The 24,478-nt window shown below is 44.1% G+C and overlaps 1 protein-coding gene across 1 annotated transcript in view; it reads left to right on the top strand.

The window, feature by feature from the left end:
• Positions 1-23,955, top strand: part of zap70 (zeta chain of T cell receptor associated protein kinase 70) — a gene marked incomplete at both ends in the record, with an annotated part of 59,477 nt that extends 35,522 nt beyond the window's left edge. Inside the window, 4 exons of the mRNA XM_084311222.1 lie at positions 15,467-15,659; positions 16,354-16,494; positions 23,639-23,751; positions 23,838-23,955. Coding sequence (XP_084167348.1) covers positions 15,467-15,659; positions 16,354-16,494; positions 23,639-23,751; positions 23,838-23,955 — 565 coding nt within the window. The remainder of the gene's footprint in view (positions 1-15,466; positions 15,660-16,353; positions 16,495-23,638; positions 23,752-23,837) is intronic.
• Between the last annotated feature and the right edge of the window lie 523 nt (positions 23,956-24,478).

Consider the following 24,478-nt stretch of genomic DNA (forward strand, 5'->3'; position numbering starts at 1 on the left):
AAAACACGGTCAGATTGCTCGAAATCGAACATCACGCCCGCAGATTTAACATCTGTATAGTGGGTTTGGATGAATCAGTCAAATGCACAGATGCCACGTTTGCTGCAGTGCTAGTCGAAATTCTAGGTCCTGAAATCCTACCTACAGAACCGATAGTGGACAAACGCGACAGAATAGGCACCGTAAACTACAACAACAACAAAGAAAGAGTGATCATTGCTAGCCTACGTGAAACTGAAACAAGAGACACGATCATCTGGGAAGCACGCAAGAAATGGGGAAAACTGATATATAAAGGGAAAAAAGTGTGGTTCTATGAGGACATGTGCAAGGAAGCTATTACTCTACGGGCCCGCTACAAGGATGTGGTACATCAACTCTATGAGAAAGGTCTCCACCCCATCCTACGTTTGCAGCTAATCTTTCCATTGTGGAGGGAGATGGAAAAAGATTCGTGCTACGTTCGCTTGAGGCGGCAGAAGATTACATGAAGAATACAAAAAGTGGATGACAAGATTCATCTTTTTTGGATAACTTTGCAATCGCACGGACATCAAAAACGGCATCATACAAGCTTTTGACAACATTGAGGTATAAGTAATTTAATATAAAACGCTAAACACTATATATATATAGATTCATGGTAATATGCAGGTCATGATTTGATACCGACTTTTCTGGAACATTCTAGAATTTTCTATTTTCTTTTTTTACTTGAAGGCTATGAGTCATAATGGAATATACTGGAATACACTGGATTGATATTGTTCTATGACACGAGGAATGTACTGGAACATTACAACAACAATCTGCAAGTCATGAGCGGCTGACAGCATTCTGGAATACAATGCCTTTTTCAATGATGACCCTGGAAAATAACAACGATATGAGACTTGGTCATGAAATAGATGTGAAGAACAGCGACCACCATAACAGATTAATGATCACTCTTGACGGGGGACAATCTGCATACAAGTATTTAAAAACCTCCTTGTTATCTAGATGTGTAAACATGCAAAGTTATTAAAAAAAAATAAAAAAAATGTAAGTAGTTATTCCCTGATGTTATGGGTTTCGATAATCTAATTCTAAACATCGTTATTTCTTTTTCTTTATTTCTTTATTTCTGAAATGTTCTAACCAATACATGTTAGTAGAAGGTTAAAAAAATAAAAAATAAAACGTTTAAATGAGTATACTAATTGAGGTATATTTTTCATTTTGTTTAATTACATTAACGGGAGAGTGGCTTGGCCACAGGTGACATTCTATTAAATTAGAATTAAAAGTTTAGATTCTATGGTATACATAGGAAAGTTTAGGATAAATTGCTCATTCTGGGCTGACCGGAGGTGCAGGATAGGATGGAGTTGTACGCGAAGGAGGTATCAAATAGGTACCTTGTACGGCTCTTTAAGAGAGGGGGAATCAGGGGTTTATTTGTATATATGTATGTTTTTATGCTCTGCTCTCAACGGGACCTCAATAGTAGGATGTAAATCCATTGTGAATTCGCACTCCAGAAGCATTACCAACAACTACAAAACAACATGTATAGATTATGGCTAGTTTGAATATAATGATCTGGAATACTGGGGGAATAAATAATCAATATAAACGCAAAAGCGTGCTCACATTGATGAAAAACAAACAGGTTGACGTGGCTTTTCTAAGCGAAACGCACATTTTAGTGGAAGACAAAGCTACGTTAGTGGACAACATATACCATAACATTAGTCACTCTTCCTTTGGAACGAGAACCCGTGGAGTTGCTATAGTCGTGAAACGGAAGTTGAATATTGAATTGAAGGGAGTATGGTCTGATGCAGATGGTCGGATAACCATAGCTAAGATTGTATACAGGAATAGGAAAATAGCGTTGGTAGCGGTATATGCCCCAAATTTGTACGAAGCTAATTTCTACACTACACTTACCAGAACAATGTTAGACCTTCCTGAATACTCATTTATAATTGGTGCAGATTTTAATGCCATTTGGGATCCTGGGATGGATAAATCTTATCCCACCTTTTCCAACGAACAGAAAAATTCATCTAATGCGTTAAAGGATTGGTCGAAGAATACAGGTGTAAATGATCTATGGCGATCACTCAACCCCACGACCCGGAAGTACTCTTGTCGATTTGCAAGACATAACACACTTTCCAGAATAGATTATGTTTTTGCATCCCCGAGACTATTTGATAACTATGACGTGGAAATGGTACCCAATGCATTATCAGATCACTGTTATTTACTCCTAAAAGGATCATTTGGTATACTGTCATCCCGAGCCCCAAGATGGCGATTTAACTCGATATTGCTGAATAACAAGGAATTCATTACACAACTCAAAGAAGCTCTTTCTGTATTCCTACTGGAGAATGCGAAATCGGTGCAGGACCCCAGAATATTATGGATGTCGGTAAAGGGATTGATCAAGGATTTTACCGGGTGCTTTTCCTCCAAAATACGCAAGAATCGTTGCTCAAAACTGGCAGAGCTGTAAACGCTTTACTCTACGTTATTTTCTTCTTTACAATACAACTACTCGGTTCGACTGGAAACTCAAATTAATGTGTTAAAAAAAAGAGATTAATGCCATTTATAAACAACAATCTGAAGTACAAATACGTAGCACAAGACAACAGCATTACTCTCAAGGTTCTAAACCAAGTCACCTACTACTGTAGCTATGCGATTAAGAGTCAACGCAAAATTTGCAGATATAACTACCATTAAAGCACAACAAGGACTTGTTACAGACCCTAAAAAAATCAACGAGACATTCAAAGAGTTCTACTCCAACTTGTATAAATCAGAAACGACCTTTGATCAAAACAAAATGGACACATATCTTAATCAAATTAACCTCCCTAAACTATCAGAGGATGACGCTAAACAGTTAGAAACACCCATCACACTAGATGAACTCAGGGAGGCCATATCTGAAATGCAAAGTGGTAGGGCTCCTGGAAGAGACGGTATCCCACCAGAAATGTACCTCTCATGTTGGGACGTAATTGGACCCCTATTACTTAATATGATTTTATACTCAATCAAGGAGGAGAACTTCCATAAGAACGACAATATTGCACTCATAACAGTCCTCCTTAAAAAAGACAATGACCCCACCGATTGCGGTAGTTATAGACCCTTAAGCCTCCTCGGAACCGATATAAAACTGTACTCTAAGGTATTAGCCATCAGACTTCAAAAGCATATGACGTCTTTAGTTCATCCGGATCAGACTGGCTTCATAAGAGGCCGCTTGATCACGGATAATATAAGACGATTACTACACGTACTAGATGCCAGCAAGGATGACACCACACCTAAGGCGATGCTGTCCCTGGATGCGATGAAAGCTTTTGATAGGTTGGAATGGTCTTATCTATGGGCAGTATTAGAAAGGATGGGGTTAGGAAAAGGATTCATTGATATGATTAAAGTATTATACAAAGACCCATCGGCCATAATTACAACAGGTATAATCACCTCCAAAAACTTTCCGGTATCACGCTCCTCTAGACAGGGTTGCCCTCTTAGTCCCGGACTATTCGATTTATCATTAGAGCCTTTAGCACAATATATAAGACAATCCCAATCCATAGAACCAATCGCAATCAAGGGCACACAACATAAAATTTGTTTATATGCGGACGACGTAATACTGTTCATGCAAAACCCTAACACCGCAATGCCTCATCTTCTCAAGTTGATTCATCCAATCAACAGTCATCTCCCGCCTCGACTACTGCAACGCACTGCTAGCTGGCCTCCCGGCCACTGCCACCAAGCCTCTTCAACTCATTCAAAACGCAGCGGCCCGCCTGATATCAAACCTACCGAAGTCGGCCCATGTCACCCCACTTCTTAGGGACCTGCACTGGCTCCCCATTGCTGCACGTATCCGCTTCAAGGCCCTCGACCTAGCATACCGTGCAGCAAAGGGAACCGCTCCCGCCTACCTCCGGTCAATGGTCTCTAACTACACACCCTCAAGACCCCTACGCTCTGCATCTTCTGGCCGCCTCAGACCTACTCCTATCCAAGCTCCCGGAGGGTCATCAAAGAGAAGCCGCCTATTCTCAGTCCTTGCCCCACAATGGTGGAATGAACTACCCATCCCAGTTAGGACAGCCGAATCCCGTCCAATCTTTCGCCGTCGACTAAAGACTCACTTCTTCAACCATTATCTGAAATGATAAAAAAAAAAAAAATCTAACCCTGACTAACCTTACTGTCATGCACTTGTCCTAATAAACTAACCTACACTGTAACACGCAACACTTGATGAACATTGTTACTCAGCTGATAGAGTTGTACCCTTCTTGCTGTCTTGTCGTACAGAACTTGTAAGTCGCTTTGGATAAAAGCGTCAGCTAAATGACTAAATGTAAATGTAAATGTATCGGGATTTAGGATAAATTGGCCAAAGTCGGCTTTCCTTCCACTTAATGCCCCTGCAAAAAATATACTCCTTCCAGAAGAAATACCAATGGTTAAACACTTTAGATGTTTGGGAGTTGAAGTATTCCCTACTATAAGCCAAACGGTGAAGTACAATTACATAAAAATCCAAAATAAGATCAAATACGACTTTGACAGGTGGTCAAAACAGGCACAGGTATCAATAGTTAAGATGGATGTCCTACCAGGCGGTTAGGTGGCCGAGCGGAGATTGCGTTCGTCACCAGCCCCGGAGCTGAGCTGGATTTGCCTGTTCGAATCCAGCTCACAGCTCCGGGGTTGTCACCAGCTTGGCTGGCCGTCTGCACTGATACAATTGGCTGTATCAGAGGGTGGGAGAAGCTGGCGGGGTGGGTCCGGGTCGTTGTAAACAGCGACTCCTACAGTTCGGTCGGGGCGCCTGCTAAGCGCGGATTGGACGTGAGGGGGATAGTGTGGTCCTCCCACACGCTACGCCCTCTCAATGAGAATCCGCGCTGCCAGGTGAAAAGAAGCGGTGATTGGCTGGACGTGTGTCGGAGGAAGCACGTGGTAGCCTCCACTCTCCCAGATGATCTGACTGTGGGGGGTAAGTGCGCAGCGACCAGGAAGGGACTGGGAATTGGCATACGACTAACATTGGGATGGGAGAAAATCGGAGGAAAATGGAGGGGGAAAAAGACCAAAAAAAAAAAAAAAAAGGATGGATGTCCTACCTAGAATCAACGTCATTAGCTCAATGCTACCGTTACCCCCAAAAAATTACACTCTACCGCATACAAATTTATTTGGAATAACAAACCACCACGTATAAAAAGATCCACCGCACAGAGAAACAAAGCCGACGGAGATATGGCATTTCCAGATTTTTACCACTATTTTAAGGCGTACACTTTAAGACCACTGACAACCTGGTTTGATCCCCAAGCATCAGTATCCTGGAGAAATTTAGAAGTAAATACAGTAGCACCACATAGACTGCAGGACATAGTATACACCAAATTATCAATTAAGCAATGCGAATTGAAATTTGGCCCCATTATTACTCATGCGATCCGGATATGGCGTGAAACACACAAAAAAATTCTAACCCACATAAATGGCATAATCATACTCCCCTATTCAATAACAATGCACTCCTGATTGGAAAACGACCTATAAGATACCCTAAATGGGAAAAGCAGGGCATACACACATTAGGAGATGTTTTCAACAAACGGGGTTTTTGTAGATATGAAGAAATACATAAAAAATTTAATCTCACCAGTTCCACATATTATTTTTACGCACAGTTATTGTTATGCTTGAAGGCTCATGGAGTCCCAGTAAGGATACCAATTGAACACCACAGATACCACAAATTCTTCTATGAAAGAGAGACATCGAGAGGTTTTGTATCAGATTTGTATCATCAATTACTAACGTCCTCGTATGGAATCCTCCACCTAGACTCAGTCTGGAGGAGGGATATACCAGACCTGGAAATAAATTTTGATTGGCAAGAAGCCTGGGCAAACGTTCGACTTGCGTCACGTAACCCGGACCATCAACAAATCAATCTTAACTATATTCATAGGACATACCTGACTCCTATAAGATTGAACAGAATGGGACTTAAACAAGACTCCAGATGCTCCTTATGTACAAATGGGGATGAGGGTACATTTATGCACATGTACTGGGACTGCCCACCAGTTAAGATATTCTGGAAAGAAGTGTCCCAGCAATTATCAAATTTCTTAATTCTGAATATACCTGTACACCCCTCTGTATTGCTGTTGAATGATGTTTTTGAGTTTGCAGTCCCTATACAGCTAAAGAGATTAGTTTTATCTGGTATCACAGCGGCTAAAAAGCTGATAGCATCACGATGGTTTCAACCGGAAAAAATTTGCCGGAAGGTTTGGATTCTTACATATCTCGATGTGATTTATCTAGAAATATCTACAGCAAGAATTTTAGGTGTCAGTGAATCCAAAATTGCAATGTGGTTAGAAGTGGTGGAGAGAATAAAAGCTAGCATATGAATTGTAGTGCCTGGTTAGGAGCGAATGATAATGGATGGATTATCCAAGTGGGGGTCCGGGGGGGGAGCGAGCGAGAGCATATGTGTGTAGGGTATTAGATAGCAAGTATTAGGTGTATATCTCGTATAATACATTTATTTAAATGGTGATTTCATTGGATGTGTACTGTTAATTAATGCTTGTATATCTAATTTTATGTTGTTATGTTTATGTTTATGTGTATGTTTAAAAAAAAAAAAAAAAAAAAAAAAACCTAACAAATGAGACAAACTTTACACGAAAACGAAGAATGGTGGAACAAACAAATTGACACTAGGAAACTTACTAGGAACACAGGAGAACAAGGACATGTACATCAAACATGGAACCGAAACAATGAACCCACAAAAAGGGTAGGGAAAACACACCAGATATAGGGGGAACAATTAACACTAGAGAGACTGCAGGGCAATTAGCTAAACGAGACGCACATGGGATGGGGTGAGACAACCAGGAAGGAAACACACACAAGAAAAGACTGAACACCCTGGGGTAAAATACTGAATAACACCACAAAACACACAACAAAACACTAAAGACAATAATCACAAGCTATACCAGACAAGAGAAAACAGGGGGCAAGAGGTACACATGGATAGACAGCAGGATGGTGAGAACACTCAGAAAGACAGACAGTTTGAGCAGACATAAATGTACAAGGTGCAATGTCGAGAATTGTCCAGCAGGTGGCGGAAGTCCATGGAAGAGTATGTGCAAAGGTGGGGGTTGTTGAGGAGTAGACAGGATGGGAGGGTCCTAGAACAGGTGGACCCTTACATCTAGAGTTCCAAACTAGTAGTGATGTGAGATAAAGTGTCAGGACCAGGACTGGGGGACCCAAGATGCAGGCGGACACTGTAGTAATATAGAAGATATATTTATTTCAAGAACAGGGGAAGGTTGGAGGTGGTGAGTTTGTAGCTAGCAGAGAAGGCCGGCAGGCAGGCAGGCAGGCAGGCAATGGTGATCCTGAGACAGAAGAAACATAAAATGAGCTAAACACAAAAAGCACAGAAAAACTGACAAAAAACCTGTAGAGCTGCTGGATCATGACATAAGGAGGTAATTTCCCATTAATGGCCTTAAGGATAAATAAATACCAGTGTTGATTTAGCCTATCTGCCAGAGAAGTCCAACCCATGCAGAATTCAGTTGGTCACCTCGATTTAACGTCTCATCCGGAGGACAGATATTTGCGCACAACATACATAATCTTTGAAAAGAAAATGCCTTGCCACTAACGCAGGATATGCTGGGTTCGAGCCCAGCTCTCTGCGTTGCTACCAGCTTGGCTGGTCGTTCATACTAACACAATTGGCAGTGTTAGGGGTGGGAAAGCTGGGGGGTGGGGATTGGACGTTGTGGACAGCGACTCCTACAGGTCGGTTGGTGCGCCTGTACAGCAGAATCAGGAAGCATTGGGGGCAGCGTGAGCCTCCCACACGTTACTCCTCGCCACTGAGAGATCGCGCTGTACAGGTGAAAAGATGCGACAGCTGCCTCCTTGTGTACCGGAGGGGACACGTGATGCAAGGCTTGGTCCACACTGCAGCCGACCAGTGGGAGGCATAGTCTAGCAACGTTCGAGACAGGGGAGGGGAGAATTGAAGGGAGAATTGGCGAGGCGAAATTGGGATGGGAGAAAAATAGAAAAAATGGATAAAAAAAAAAAAAAAAAAATGCCTTCTTGCCTTCAAACATGTTTCTTAGTAATCCAACAAATAATCACATCACATTCTTTTTCAAAATAATCTGGAATCTGAGCACTATTTCCTATTTTATTATATTTGTTTTTTTACAGTAACTACAGACTACACATTTATTTAGCTAATTTGATTATTTTAATCTCATTATATGTAATCTGTCACTGTAGCCTACTTCTTGCTGTAACCTCACTAAGAATAGCCTACCACTGCTTTGGACCGGATCCCCGCCAGGCAAATAAAACAGCCCGTAAATGTCACATGTTGCTGGTGAGGGTTCACTGAGGACAAGCGTTGAGTAAGGTTTCGGTTAGACAAGCAGCTTGTAAATCAGCCATATACAGTGTATTCAGAGGGCGATTTGAGGGGGGTTGAAAATGTATTGTTCTCCAAAAGACATACCTGCTAGGTACACTCCTGCTAGGTACACTCCTGCTAGTTACACTCCTGCTAGTTACACTCCTGCTAGGTACACTCCTGCTAGTTACACTCCTGCTAGGTACACTCCTGCTAGGTACACTCCTGCTAGGTACACTCCTGCTAGGTACACTCCTGCTAGTTACACTTTTGCTAGTTACACTCCTGCTAGTTACACTCCTGCTAGTTGCACTCCTGCTAGTTACACTCCTGCTAGGTACACTCCTGCTAGTTACACTCCTGCTAGGTACACTCCTTCTAGTTACACTCCTGCTAGGTACACTCCTGCTAGTTACACTCCTGCTAGGTACACTCCTGCTAGTTACACTCCTGCTAGGTACACTCCTGCTAGTTACACTCCTGTAGTGCTAGGTACAGTACACTCAGCTGCCATTGCCCTTGACCATGGTACTGGCATTACAACTGGGGTTGGTCCCCGGATGCCTGGCTGTGGCTGCCCCACTGCTCCTAAGGTGGGATGGGTCAAATGCAGAGGAGTCACATCCCCCAGTTTGATTGATAAAGTATAATTTACCTTAACACCTTGTTTACAAGAATTATGGCCATACACCTCATTAGGGAAAACTCAACTAAATAATTTACCTCCTCTCCTTGTCGCCCCTGTGAACAAATCAACCTCTTGAGTACATCGTTGCCGTTAGGTGAAACACGTGTGACTCTACTCTTGACCTTATTGATTGTTTATTCTGAAAGGTGATGTGGTCCCTTGCATACTGACAGAGTATCATGACCACAGTGCTTGTGAAGCCCATTCAGAACCAGTTTCAAAAACACATGTTCCTCAATCTGAAGACTTCAAAAAGTTAAAAAAGTCCTAAATTTTTTTCTTTTCCCCCTCAATGACCCAAAAAGTGACAGCCGAAACGAGAGCTTTTATCTGACTGCTGAGATATCATACAGTAAATAAATGAATTAATTAATATATATATATTAATATTAATTTGAGTTAGATTTCCATTTTAATTTCAGACAAAAGTAGCCTACAAATAATCCCAAAACTCAAATAGATAATATATATTTTATACCTTTGCACTTGACATACATCAACACTAATAGATTAGTATACTATATATATATAGTGTATAAAGTTCAAACAAAGAGACATAGTGTGTCTCCTTTGCAAGCTTTAGAACTAAGACTAGTTTAGTCAAGTGCTCCACATTGTATCATACAAAAGTGCCCTCAGGTTAGCATAATACAAGCATACAATAAAACAAACAGTAAAATACAGTTTTTATATTTAGAGACTGACAAGTGTTTTATGTTCTGTATATAAAAAGACAAAACATCACTTGATTGTAGCCTACCTATAACTTTATTTTTATTTTCATCAATAGAAAGATGTAATCTGTATCTGTACTACTTTAAATAGCAGAACTATCTATGGGTGATGATGACACAGTAAGGAGAGGTGATTTAAGACACCGTGTTCTACCCAAACCGTGGAACGTCATTCAGAAATACTGCTGGTCACTTGAGAACCGGAAGACAAGAGTTAACCACATCATGATCCCCTCCTGGCTGGAAAGAGTCACTGTACCACGAGCAGCCGCTGAAAAGCGTCACTGTACCACCACGAGCAGTGACATGTTTTAGTAGCAGTCACTGAGGCCTGCTTGGACTGGTGCTCGCTGACTGGGCATGGTATTCCTATCACAGATATCAGGTCAGAGGGTTTACACACACACACACACACACACACACACACACACACACACACACACACACACACACACACACACACACACACACACACACACACACACACACACACACACACACACACACACACACACACACACACTGACATACACACACACACACACACACACACACACACACACACACACACACACACACACACACACACACACACATGCTTATACACACCTAGACACACAGTCACACACAGACTCAAGACACATCCCTACACAACCATACACACACACACACACACAAATACTCAGACACACATGCAAACACAAAACACTTTTCTCAAGCTACATACACAAAACCTCACATTTCTCTTTTCAAAACCAAACTATCTCACCAGAACAGTTGCCCATAATGCTCAAAAGAAAACGTTGACACCAAAATCCCTCTCAAGGCCTGCAAAAATGTAAACAGTACTAAGCATCATTACACACAACAACAAATAATTGAAAACAATGTTCAGAGTGTGAGAATGTTCTTTTTACAGTTTCACAACTGCCAGGACACATTTTTAGAAACCTTCTTATCTGTTCTCAAAATATATGTATTGGGCATTTATAGATGTGTGTGGTTCATAGGAATAGTATGTAAATTACAGTTTTTGCTGTACGATTGCTTTGACTCATTTTGCACATCAGAGTTTCAATGTGCAAAGCCCTTACTGTATACACACAGAATGCTATACTGCTCATTTTGGGTTCTAAATGTAATATAGCATGCAAAATAAAAATACCAGTGTCAAATCAGATAATAGTACATGCAAAGGTTTATCACAGTACCATAACATTATGTAGCAGGGTGGATTATCCCTGCTTCGTGGGAACGGGTGTGCACCATCACTGGGTAGCGGGACACAGTAGAGCTCCGTCTGACTGCACCCTCGTCTTTGGGCCTGGAGCGTCAAACTGGAGGCCGGCAGTGAGAGTGGATGGGGCCCGGGATTTACCAACCTGGTCTGGTACTCTGGTCTTCCTCGCCTTTCCGGGGCGGTCAGCAGTACTCCCCAACTTGCTCTCACTTCCCCCAATACCTCCGTAACCCTCCCACACCTATAGTGACTGATAGATGAATAAATAGATTCGTTCCTCCTGCAAGCAGTACCCTCCCTTGATGACCACTAGAGACCTTAATGACTGTAAGGGGAAAGGGTTAAATAATAATAATAATACCCGCATCAAAAAGGGTTAGGGTTAGACTCAATAATGGACACGCACACACACAATTCCTGTCTTAGTTCGTTTAGTGTTACTTATACTGGGCAGTGACAAGTATTACTGGCAGTGAGTCAAATGGCATATAATATCATTATTCCTAATTACTAATAATTATAATAATAATAATAATAATATATATATAACACGTATTAGTGTTGTCAAAAATATCGAAGTATCGATACATATCGATACTGAATATTTAAAATGGTTTCGATACTCATTTCCCGAAATACCGATATTTTCTGCAGTATCGGTACCAGCTGGCGAGTGTTCTACTGTACCTCAAGTTGTTGACGCGCTGTTCAGAGCACGCTTGCCCCTCCGCCTGCTCCGAGTCCAGCCCTCCCCCTCAGAGCCGTCTTCAGTTTGTAAATAAACATTTTAGCTGAGTGAAGATGGCAAATGCAGAGCCTCCGCAACTTGTGCTTGTGTATAAAGAAAACAGCAGAAGTGCTGTTTGGAGGTACTTCGGGTTTGAGTAAACAACGAAGGACAAGCTAAAGCTGCCCCAATGCTATTTGCAAGCGGTGTTAGAGCAGTGCCAACGAGGATCTCCATAAAGAAATGAAAGAGGTTCGTGACAGCTGCTCTTTCAACGTCACTGTGACTGAAGCATTAAACCATTAACTCTAGTTTAATACATGATACGTTGTCTACTGATGGCGCATAATATCAACAGCTGATTCGTTGTAACGTTAGAGCTAGCTACTGCTAGCCGTTAGCTCCGTTAGCTTAGCTGGCCACTTTTACAATTACTGCATGGAAACGGAGTAACGTTAACGTTTAAACGTTATGTCGAGGTCATACAATACTACAGTCGACATAAGGTTAACGTTACCCCGTTTCCATGAAGTGTTTAAATAGCAGCAATCTTGTTGAAAATGTAACGTTACTCAAATGCTCCGAGCATAGCCTCTCTCTCTCTCTCTCTCTCTCTCTCTCTCTCTCTCTCTCTCTCTCTCTCTCTCTCTCTCTCTCTCTCTCTCTCTCTCTTGTTATCTTTAAATAAAAATCGAAACTGCTACTAACTGTAATACAAACAGTTCAGTTTGTCAGGTACATGCAACACAGATTACAGTGTTTACATCTGTCTGCTTGGGAAAATACCATGTTCTGCATCTGCAATTAAAATGATTGAAGTGAGATGAACAGTTATTTTTAAATGTGTGATCTAAAGATAAACAAAGGGTTTTAAAAGTGTTGTATTTATCTTCTCTTATAGTACCAGAGAGAAGCTGAGGAGAATCAACCAGCAACAAAAGCTAAATTTGTTTTAAAAAAAAAATATATATATATATATATATATATATAATGTATATATATATATATATTTTTTTTTTTATATCGAAATGGTATCGAAGTATCGATACTTTTCAAGGTATCGTATCGAAGTCGAAATTCCAGTATCGTGACAACACTAACACGTATACAATAATACCTTCCTCTAAGGCTTTACATATTACGGCAGCATTAATGTACCCCAGGAAGAAACAGGGTTAACTAGACGGGAAATCAATAGGCATGACCATACACGTTATCACACTCAAAGGAAATGAAAAGGTGGGCCCACTTTACCTAACAAAAGTCCTAAACTAATGCCGGCATGTAATGTTTATGGGGTACCCCTATGAACTGTAGTTAGCAACATTAGCTTCGCCCGTAGGCCGCGCCACACTGTGTACTGTGCAATAGGATCTTGGGCACCGAAGCGCCAGTGTACTCAACCAAGATGGCGGCCTCGCCGCACCACCACTGTCCGGGTGGTAAGATGGCGTCGAACGCTCTCGTCTCAGGAGCTAGCAAGCTGTGTTAGGCTGAGGGGGCAGTAGCGGGCTGGAGGCGCGTGCTGGGTGATGGCGACCTCTGCTGGACGGGACGAACTCCCGTGCTAGGCTGACGACCGCCGGTGCAGAGCAGATGTAGACCGCCGGCGAAGACAGGCTGCTGGCTGCCGGTGCTGGGTTGACGCGCAATAATAATCTGAAGGCTACCTTAACTGAAGCTAATCTGTGGGTCCTAGACAGCCCTCCTGCTAGCCGAAACATACAACAACGCAGGGTGCCTCTAACCACCAGTCCTCTTCAAGCCACGCTGGCCGGGCACCTCGCTGGAGGGGATAACGTTAACATAAGCCAACTCTTGACTATACCGCTTTCTTCTAGGATAACTCGTTGTATCACTAGGGTTATTCAGTGGGGACATGCAACACGCTACTAAGCTTATATTTCTAGTATAACCCGTAATATATTCAAGTTCAATACGTTCACCCGCGTGATCCACTACGTGGCTCTTCCAACGACACGACCACCCAGGTCCAAGTCCAACGTCGAAGAGGCTGGTTCTCTCCACTTCCGTTTCAGTTGACTTGCTTCTCCTCATGCCTCTCTCGTGCGCTCCGCCTGCCACCGCCGCCTCCTGCTGGTACCGCCAACTCGCCCCACAGGAAGAACTGGGTGGATTGAATATGATTCAGTTTACTGTTTATAATCCATATTCCAGCCGGTGAGAGAAGGAGAAACTCGCGTCATTGTTCGAGAGAATATCAATGGAAACTAGTTAATATGTCTTTGTGCACAAAGGGGAGATAAAAGGCAAGTCAGCACTTCTGAATAATAGTCACATATTCAGGGTGCTACAATTAGATATTTCAAACAATTACAGTAAGTTACAGTTGTTCACAATTGCTTACGTAAGTCATTGCTGTATTTTCATTATACAACAATATCATCAAATAATGCTGCCAAACTAAATCCTTCTGATCAAAAAAGAGATTGAAAGTGTTCTTTGGTCATAATGCAAAATGCTATACTCCTAATCTTGGGCTCAAAATATGTAATATATAGCATGCAAAAGTGAAACAACTAAACCAAATTAGATTATATTTCATGCTAAAGTTTATCATAGTGTCAGAACAGTGGATATGTTCATCGTTGAAGTTTACTGTAATTATTGGTGCATTTTCAAATACAACAACCATTATCAAATAATGCGGTCAAACAGAACATACAGAGTCTATGCAATGGTAATTTCTTCATACTGTATGAAAATACAGTTATCACAACTCAATGCAAAAAATTTGTAAACAGTACGGAGGATCCATTACACACAACAACACACGTAAACATTTTAAACACAATGTGATGTTTTTCTTTACAGTAATTACATAACTGCACTATCCTTATCAATATAGTTACAGTTTTTTGTAAGCTATTTGAAATTCAGTAACAGTATACATACTGCATTTGGAAACAAGACCTATACATGTATGATATAGGCCTACTATACAGTAATGCATCTTGTACACATCCTTCTTGCCCCCCACCCCAAAGAAGAAAAGAAAAATCCTTTGGAACCTTCAGAAAACTGTGTACTTGTCTCTGAGTCTGCACTGGCCTATAGGTGTGGTCACATCATTCTTACATCAGTCTTACATTTTGAGTCATTGTGTTTAATCGATGACACTAGTTCAACTTTTGCTGACTGTGGCTATCATTTTGCATCACATGAGCTTCAATGTGCACATTTGATCAGAGATGTTTGCAACATGTGTTTTAGCAAGACAAAATGTGTTTAGAGTTGTGAGAAAGGGGGATTGAGTTTTGTGAATTGTATCTACAGGTGAAATGTGTTTATGGTTTTGGCAAATGGGGGCTAGTTTTATTGAATGTGTTTAGGGAACTTGTCATTTAATTTAGGGTATTGTGTTTTGTGTTTTAGCAATCGTGAAAAAGTGTAATTTAACTATTTCACAATAAAGGCGTTGATGGTCAACACCATCTTGTAGGCGCATGCATTGGAATTATTTCCCCCCAAATCTTTGGGTTTCAAAACTCTCTCTGAAATCTACACCTTTAAAAACCGTCTCTTTCTCCCCTCCCAGAACCACAGTGCCGGTTGAGAGCATAGTGAACCTGATGCACCAGGTGTCGATGGGGATGAAGTACCTGGAGGAGAGGAACTTCGTCCACAGAGACCTCGCGGCCCGGAACGTTCTGCTGGTCAACCAACAATTTGCTAAGATCAGCGACTTCGGCCTGTCCAAGGCCCTCGGGGCTGACAATAACTACTACAAGGTAGCGACTTCTAGACAATCGCCTTATTCCGCTTCCTTGTTGCCTGGAAACACAAGGTGAATATGGGGGGCGTGTGGATAAAGCAAACTGCTAAATAGTGGCTCTGAAAGTTAGGTCAAAGATCATTGGTTGTTTCCAAGAATGGTATAAATAGTGGAGCTGGTTCTAAATCCTGTTACAAAAAGAGTGTCATGGTAGTTTGATGGTAATTTCAGTTTTACCATGATACCGGCCATTGCATTAATCATCTCCCATGGTACTGCCATGGTAAAAGTCATGTATCACCATGGTACTAATTTTGTACTTAAATAATACCATGGTACAATTGTATTTAAACCATGATACCATGGTATTTCCATCATGGTAGTGACCATATTTTTTGGCAATAGCATTATATTTGTCTTTCATAAGGGATGGCTTGTTTAAAGGATAGAAAGGATAGAGAAAAAAAGTAAATGCTAAACAAAGTTTTGGCCAAAGGGCAAGGAGTCCCAATGCCATGTTTTCCCCTGAATAACATTTCAGTCAATCAGCTAAAACCACACTCAGACTGGGCAAAACCACTTTCCCATTATATATGGGACACTTAAATCACTTGTATCATTCACTTCTTTTGACGTCATAATTTGTATCATTCACTTCTTTTGACGTCATTTAAATCATTCGTATCATTCACTTCTTTTGACGTGCGTAGGCTCGTACGGCAGGAAAATGGCCGCTGAAGTGGTACGCTCCAGAATGTATGAACTTCCATAAGTTCTCCAGTAAAAGTGACGTGTGGAGCTTTGGCATCACCATGTGGGAGGCCTTCTCCTATGGAGGAAAACCATACAAGGTACAGTATAGACCTTTTCAAACTTGACATCAACATATGCATTCTAGGGGCAAGTGTTTTCCTGCTGCAGTGCTTGCTAATACAATAGGAATAAGACGGGAAATAAACTTAATAATAATAATAATAGATTGAATTTATAGAGAGAAGCGCCTTTCTCAGACTCAAGGACACTTTACAAGAGAGAGAAGCTATATAAAGGGGGGGTAAAAATATGAATATATATATAAAAAGAAATATAGGAAAAGATAAATAATAATAATAAGGAGGCAGGGTGCTGTCCAATGGACCTGTCTCAAAACCCTGCCCTCTTTTCTTGATCCTCCAATCACAGCTGTCGCTTACCTCTGACTTCCTTGTACAAACAAAGTTTGTACGAGGAAGTCAGAGGTAAGCGACAGCTGTGATTGGAGGATCAAGAAAAGGGGCAGGGTTTGAGACAGGTCTATTGGATGAAACAGTAACAGAAAAAAAATAAACAAAAAAACAAGTAGGTTTTGAAGAGGTTGATGGTGTCGGAGCCTCGGATGGAGGGGGAGAGGGAGTTCCACAGCCTGGGGGCAGCTACAGAGAAAGATCGGTCTCCCAGTGTGGAACGCCTGGTGTGGGGGATGGTGAGGAGGTTGGAGTTGGAGGAGCAGAGGCCTCGTGCTGGAGTGTAGGGGTGGAGTAGGTCGGTAGGGGCCAACCCGTGCAGGGATTTGTAGGTGAGGAGGAGGATCGTGTAGGGGATTCGGTGGTTGATGGGGAGCCAGTGGAGTTTTTGCAGGGTAGGGGTGATGTGCTGCCAGGGTTTGGTGCATGTGAGGACCCTCGCAGCTGAGTTTTGGTCGTACTGTAAGCGATCCAGAACCTTCTTGGAGGCACCAAGAAGAATTCCGTTACAGTAGTCGAGGCGGGAATGGTAAATGGCTGCTTTTCTATATAGCGCTTTTATCCAAAGCGCTTTACAATTTGTTACACACATTTGACCCATTCACTCACACACCGACGGCGGAGGCAACCATGCAAGGTGCCAACCTGCTCATCGTGAGCAATTAGGGGTTAGGTGTCTTGCTCAAAGACACATCGACACGCTGCCCGGGAGGAGCGGGAATCGAACCGGGAACCTCCGGATTTCCAGACGACTGCTCTACCTCCCAAGCCACCGTCACCCCCTGGAAGTGATGAAGGCATGAATGGGTGTTTCCGCTGAGGTGTCGGAGAGTGAGGGGCAGAGGCAGGAAATGGTTCTGAGGTGGAAAAAGGCGGACCTGGTGACAGACTTGACGTGAGGGTGAAATGAGAGGGTTGAGTCCAGTATTACGCCCAGGTTCCTTACCTCTGTGGAGGGGCAGATGGAGTAGCCATCCACGGAGAGAACAAGGCGGTCAATCTTTTGGAGGAGGGCTAGGGAAGCTACAACTATTAATTCTGTCTTCTTGCTGTTGAGTTGGAGGAAGTTGGTGGTCATCCATGTTTTTATGTCCTGGAGGCAGGCAGTGAGTGGGGGAGGGGGGAGGGAGGGGAGCAGAAGTTTTGGTGTGGAGGTAAAGCTGCGTGTCGTCTGCGTAGGAGTGGAAGTGGAAGCCATGTTTTAATTTGAACTTGGGCCCAAGCCGTTCCCCTAGCAACGCATCTCAAACCACGCGCTCTTTTCTTGATCCTCTATTTTCAACTGTCACTATCTGAGGGAAGCAGATGTTGTGATTGAAGAATCAAGAAAAGAGGGCGAGGGTTTGAGATTAAAACGTGTTGTTGTTGTGTTGTTTCAACATAGCCATTTAAAGAGTGTATGTACCAACGATGGCCTCTGAATATCTGACTGCATTTGCAATGTTTGTGTCCCTTGCCAGTCTGACATTTATGAGTAATGAGTCATTTAATAAATCTGATTTTGGATATTGTATTATTATTATGTTTAATTCACTGTATTGGCTGCAGGCTTGCGACTTTATTTTTGTCATGTTTATTCAAGTTAGCTATATATATGGCCACGTTTATAGTTCTATTGTTCTTGTTTTTGTAACATACAGTTCTCATGGGGTGCTCGTTTAGAGCACAGGTTGTATAAGGTTAGCTGGAATGCTAGGCGCAGTCAGTGATACTCTGGCTGTGAGTAGTGACGTCCTTTTGGGACGTGAGAGGGTGTTTAATGTTTGTTTGTTTTGCGCTCCTAGTATTCAAGACAGTAGGGCTGACCCCGATTAGTCAAATAGTCGACCAATTGATTGAAAGGAGCCGTAGTCGACTGCCAACCTCTTAGTCGAATACGCTCGGCCAAAGACAGCCGGTGCAAAAAAGAAAGCGCATGGATGCACTTTTCCGTCCTTTAAGCATCTCTGAGAGATCACACCCCCCCACGCGATGTCAGAGGCATCCACCTCCACTATAAACGGAGCCTCTGAATCGTGGCGGATCAGTACAGGGGCGGAGGTAAACCGACGTTTAAGGTTGCAGAAGGCTGACTCTGCCCGAGGCGACCATTCAAAGCCAGGGAGAGAGGCCTTAGTGAGACCTGTCAGAGGATTGACTAAGGTGCTAGAATTGCGAATAAAACGCCTGTAAAAATTTGCAAAGCCCAAAAAACGTAATTCCTTGAGCGACAAAGGCTGTGGCCAGTCCAAGACTGCACTCACCTTGGCTCGATCCATGCAAAGATCACCCTTTGTCAACACAAAGCCCAGGAAGGAAACGGTGTCGGTGTGGAACACACACTTCTCTGCCTTAACAAATAGCTGATGCTTGAGGAGACGCTGTAGCACCTCACGAACATGCAGTTGGTGTTGCACCATATCGCGAGAAAAAATTAGGATGTCATCTAAGTAGACAAAAACTGACACCCCAATAAAATCCTGCAGCACGTCGTTAACCAGGGCTTGGAAAACTGCCGGAGCATTAGCTAAACCAAAGAGCATGACTAAATACTCAAAATGCCCGTTGGGCGTGTTAAATGCAGTTTTCCACTCGTCAAGTTTAGAGAAGACCTGTGCCCCCTGTAAGCACTCAAAGGCGGTGTCCATGAGAGGCAGAGGGTAGCGGTTCTTGATGGAAACGTCGTTCAATCCCCTATAATCTATGCAAGGCCGCTGACTACCATCCTTCTTTGCAACAGGGGATGTGGATGGACAAATATGCCCCGTGGACAGTGCCTCTTGAATGTAGGTGTTCATGGACACTGTCTCAGGGCGAGAGAGGGAAAACATACGCCCACAGGGTGGAGAGGTACCAGGTAGAAGATTAATGGGGCAGTCGTATGGTCTATGAGGCGGTAGTGCGTTAGCACACGTTTTACAAAAAACTGCCGCAACCAATGGTGACAGTTCAATCAGTGAATAGACAGCGAATCAGACGTGAACAACAATGAGTGCAAATACCAACCACCAGGTGAACAACTCCAGAATGACAGAATGACAGAATGAACCCAGAACGTTACACCTTTACATTATTACAATTATTATTATGATTTATGATTTTTTTTGTGTGTGTATATGTATGTGTGTATGTATTGTGACGAACCTGGGGTGATCAGGCTCGCCACGGTTCAAATACAAACAAATTTGAATGTCCACACAAGAGCAATATCAATCAATACAAGTATTTATTGAATTCAGGGCAGAATCCAGAGGGGAAAAGCAAAAGAATGGTTGTGGTTCAGTCCGAGGGTCAAAAACACAAAACAGGCTCGCCGACAGAAAAAGGGATTGTTCACAATTCGGTAGTCGTCCAGTCCAGGGTCAGTACACAAGGGGGTATCTCAGCCAGTCCAGGGTCCAGTATACAAAGAACACCTACTTGCCTTTACCTTTCCTATTACTACCTCTCACCTTCACAACTCCGAATACACAATCTCTCTCTCTCTCAATACAACAACTCCAACTCCGCTCAACTTATTCCTCTCTAACCTAGTGGTTATATTTCGTATAGCTCTGCTCAGCGTCATATTGCAATACTCTTCATATGAACTGAAATAAATTCACACATGTACCTTTGCTACCACCATCTGTCTGGCCACACCCCCATCCGCTACCTACAAAAGCAGGAGTGTGGCCATACCATCAGCTCCTTCTTCAATTTTCATCATGTTGAGTGCCTGTTAACACCACTTTAAGTTGCTGAATTGTTTTGAAGAAAGTTGGAGCTGCGTTGACATTATTTCTTGTTTTTTTCTCTCTGTCTTGGGGTGGGATTGACGCCGCGGTCGTGGCAGCCAGTCGCGCCCAGTCGCCGTCCGGTGGATAGCTTGCCTCTCCGAGGAGCTGGTGTACCAGGGGCATCCCCCGTGAGATGGCCTGGTTCCTGCTCTGGTTCCTCCGCCGCCGGGGGGCCGTCGGCCGATGGGCAGACGGCTCCTCTGGTGGCAGAGGATCTGAGACGCAAACTTTTCGCCTCTGCTCGCTCCCGTCATAGGATGGTGGCTTGCAGGGGTGAACGGCCTGGTTTTGGTGAGCTGCTGAAGCCAGATGAGGGTGCTTCTGCTTCTCCGTGGCCGATGGAAACGGAGGATTTCATGGTGGGAGCAGAGGCGCTCTTATTTGACGCCTCGGTGGGGACGCATCACTCTCCCTCTCAGGGTGTGGCAGGGGGTGATATGTCTCCTTGGGGTCCCTCGTATTCTGGTGTTGGGTTAAAACCTCCGACTCAGCGACGAGATGCCCTGCTATCAGCCACATCGGATGGTGGCACTACAGTGAGTGGTAGCCTCTCGTATGTGAGGGACGCGAGTTTAGTGGAGGAAGACGCGCATGGGGAATTGCGTGCCTTGTTCCCTGAGCTCATGGCGGCAGCCGCCGTCGCCAATGGCGTGCCGCTGCCGCAGCCACTGCCTGCCCCTGTCCCCGATGACTTGATAGGTCATCTATGGCAACGTCGTCCTGTGAGGGAGACGGGCGTTGTCTGTCCATTTTTCCCTTCAATGGAGGCCTACGTGCGTCAGGGACAGGTGGTCTCCCACATCACTGGTCTTACCCCCGCCTACGTGCAAGTCACGCGGGTGGCGGGTTTGGTCGAGGGAATGAAGGAAGGGGTGCCTCGGCTTGATAGACCAATGGCGTCTCTCCTTTGTCCTGAGGTGGTGTGGGAGCCATTGCGGAAGCCGGTTCCCCAAGGGAAATCGGCTAGGCAGTCGGCCAACTGGAGTGACCAGTCGTTCATCGCCGGAACTCAAACCCTAGCTGCGACATCCAACATCGCGCAGCTAGCGCGTTTTATGTCCAGGATGATGACGGGCGGTACGATGCTGGACGATCATCAACACGTCCTGCACGCCCAGGCGGCTGGAGCCATCCTGCATCTGATCCAGTTGCAGTCCATAGCCGCCGGGAAGATACGCGCCCTGGCCACTCTGTCCCAGCGCCATCTTTGGCTGGAGCAGGCGCGAGTGCCGGACAAGAAGAGGCTTCCCTTGCTCACGGCACCCCTCTCCGATGCTGGGCTCTTCTGGTCGGCGATGCAGCTCATGACGGAGGCCTGCAGGGATATGGAGGAGGGGCAGGCGGTGCTCCAGCCCCATTTCCCCCCACCCGATGTCGTCGGTGGAGTTCGACGGAGGCCACGTCACAGGGGACCCGCGACCGTTGCCACCGCCACTCCCGCCGCCACTGCTGGTCCTTCGGCCAAGAGGGCCAGGAGGAGAGAGGGTGCCTCGACCACTGCAGCCGTCCAACCCACGCCCGGAGGTGACGGTAGGGATCGTCGAGGCCAGGCACCCCAGTACCGTCCCTCCGGGGCGAAAGCTCCCCGGGGTGGCAAGCAACAAGATTGTTTTTTCATCGGTACATTTCCGTTTTATACCGTTTTGAATACGAGTATAGTTTTGGAAATTTCTAGGGAAAAAAAAGATTCCGCAGGAATCGCCCTTTACTGGAATACACACAGCACGTTGTCATTTTCCGGCTGATTTATGAATAGTTTTCAAATAAACGCTAGATTATCGATAGTATATGTGTACTTACCGTATGCACGCTAGAGAAGCGGGCTGAAAAATCGATTATCTATGACCTGGTCAGTGCTAACATCATACACGCACACACACACAGACACAGACACGTTGTGAAATATGTGAAAAAAACATCTGATTACCCCAAAACTGGTAAAATAGATTCCTTACCTCAGATCAGATGTTCTGCAAAAAGATTATTCCAATTCCTGATCGCCATTCCAAATATCGATCGCGTTTATTGATCCAACATTAGACCTCGAAACAGATAATCCACGCTGCTTTCGGTTGCCCCAATGAATGCAATAGTCTCCGGTTACATGCCTGAGAAGTAAAATGTGGAATCCGGAGTTTTCTTTTCACATGCATTTTCATTGAGTCCATTCCAATGGGTGCAATACCATCCGGGAGACGATAGGGGGCGGTATTTGCCCTTTTCTTTTTTTTGTATCTACTTTTTCTCCCCATTTTCTATTTTTTCTCCCATCCCAATTTCGTATTATCCAATTCTTCCCTCCCCTGTCTCGAACGTTGTTAGACCATGCCTCCCACTGGTCGGCTGCAATGTGGACGAAGTCTTGCATCACGTGTCCCCTCCGGTACACGAGGAGGCAGCCGTCGCATCTTTTCACCTGTACAGCGCGATCTCTCAGTGACGAGGAGTAGCACGTGGGAGGCTCACGCTGCCCCCGATACGTCCTGATTCTGCTGTACAGGCGCACCAACCGACCTGTAGGAGTCGCTGTCCACAACGTCCGATCCCCACCCACCGGCTTTCCCACCCCCTAATACTGCCAATTGTATTAGTATGAACGACCAGCCAAGCCGGAAGCAACGGCGAGAGCTGGGCTCGAACCCAGCATCTCCTGCTTTAGTGGCGAGCGCCTTGCCCACTGCGCCACTTAGCCGCCCGGTATTTGCCCTTTTCGAGCTCATAGACAGTCCCAATGATAACGTGAGGCTGGATTGATGAAAAATGAATGGATATCGCTAATAAAAGAAATAACGATTAAATAACGAGATTTCTCGTCATTGGCACTCAACGCATGGCGGCCAACAACGAGATTTCTCGTCGTTGGCACTCAATGTGTTAATAATGGTGAACCTTTCTGTTGTTCTTTTTATTGTATGGACTTTCAATGGAGGTTTCTTCTACCTAATTCTAACTTGGGAACTAAAACTGCCTTGTCTTTTAATTTCTGTCCCAACTGTTGAACAATGTCCCAACAGAAAATGAAAGGCCAGGAAGTGACAGGTTTCATTGAAGCTGGGAACCGCATGGCGTGTCCAGCAAGGTGTCCAGAACGAATGTACGCACTGATGAACGAATGCTGGACATACAAGTGAGCACCTTACTTTCTGAACTGCGTCACGAGTTAATGTCTAGTAGAACCTTATTGATCCCCCCCCCCCCCCCCCCCCCCTCCAGAGATGAGGACCGTCCAGGCTTCAAGAAGGTTGAGGAGTCCATGAGGACCTTCCATTACTCCATATCCAACAAGGCCGAGCCGAAGGCGCAGGCTGGTGCAGCCGACGGTCTCCAGTAGTGGAGAGAAACAAGAGGACATTCTGTCCCTGAGCGGCACAATGCATCCTTTCAAATGGACATCAATAAACAAAGAGCTTCTCATTAACTGTGATCTCTGACTGTGGCTTCAGCTACAGTAGCTTCACAGCTAAGCAAAGCCGTACTGACGTTAAATGTGTGGTTGTAACTTGGGCTTCAATGTGACAGTCATGCAATGAGGGACTCCGTCTGTCTGTCTATCCTGTCCTGGAAATGCCTTTTCGGAACTGCGTCATGAGTTGTTGGACTGGTTAGAATGATAAGTGAGGATTCTGTCCACACAACTCAATGATAAAGGAATTTCTTTACTATTTGCAGAATGGCTTGCAAGCCATTCTGAAGAAGGTGTGTTCACACCGAAACGTCATGATATGATTTCAGGCTGCCAATAAATTTGGAAAAACCTGGAGTGCGTGCCTGGACATTGTTTCTCTATTTTTATGTATGATATCAGAGGTTACAGCACCCAGTGTCAAGTCTTGTGAGGTGAGCGCGTTCTACTA

Source organism: Notolepis coatsorum, assembly GCF_963971535.1.
Source record: "Notolepis coatsorum genome assembly, chromosome: 3".
Taxonomy (NCBI): Eukaryota; Metazoa; Chordata; class Actinopteri; order Aulopiformes; family Paralepididae; genus Notolepis; species Notolepis coatsorum.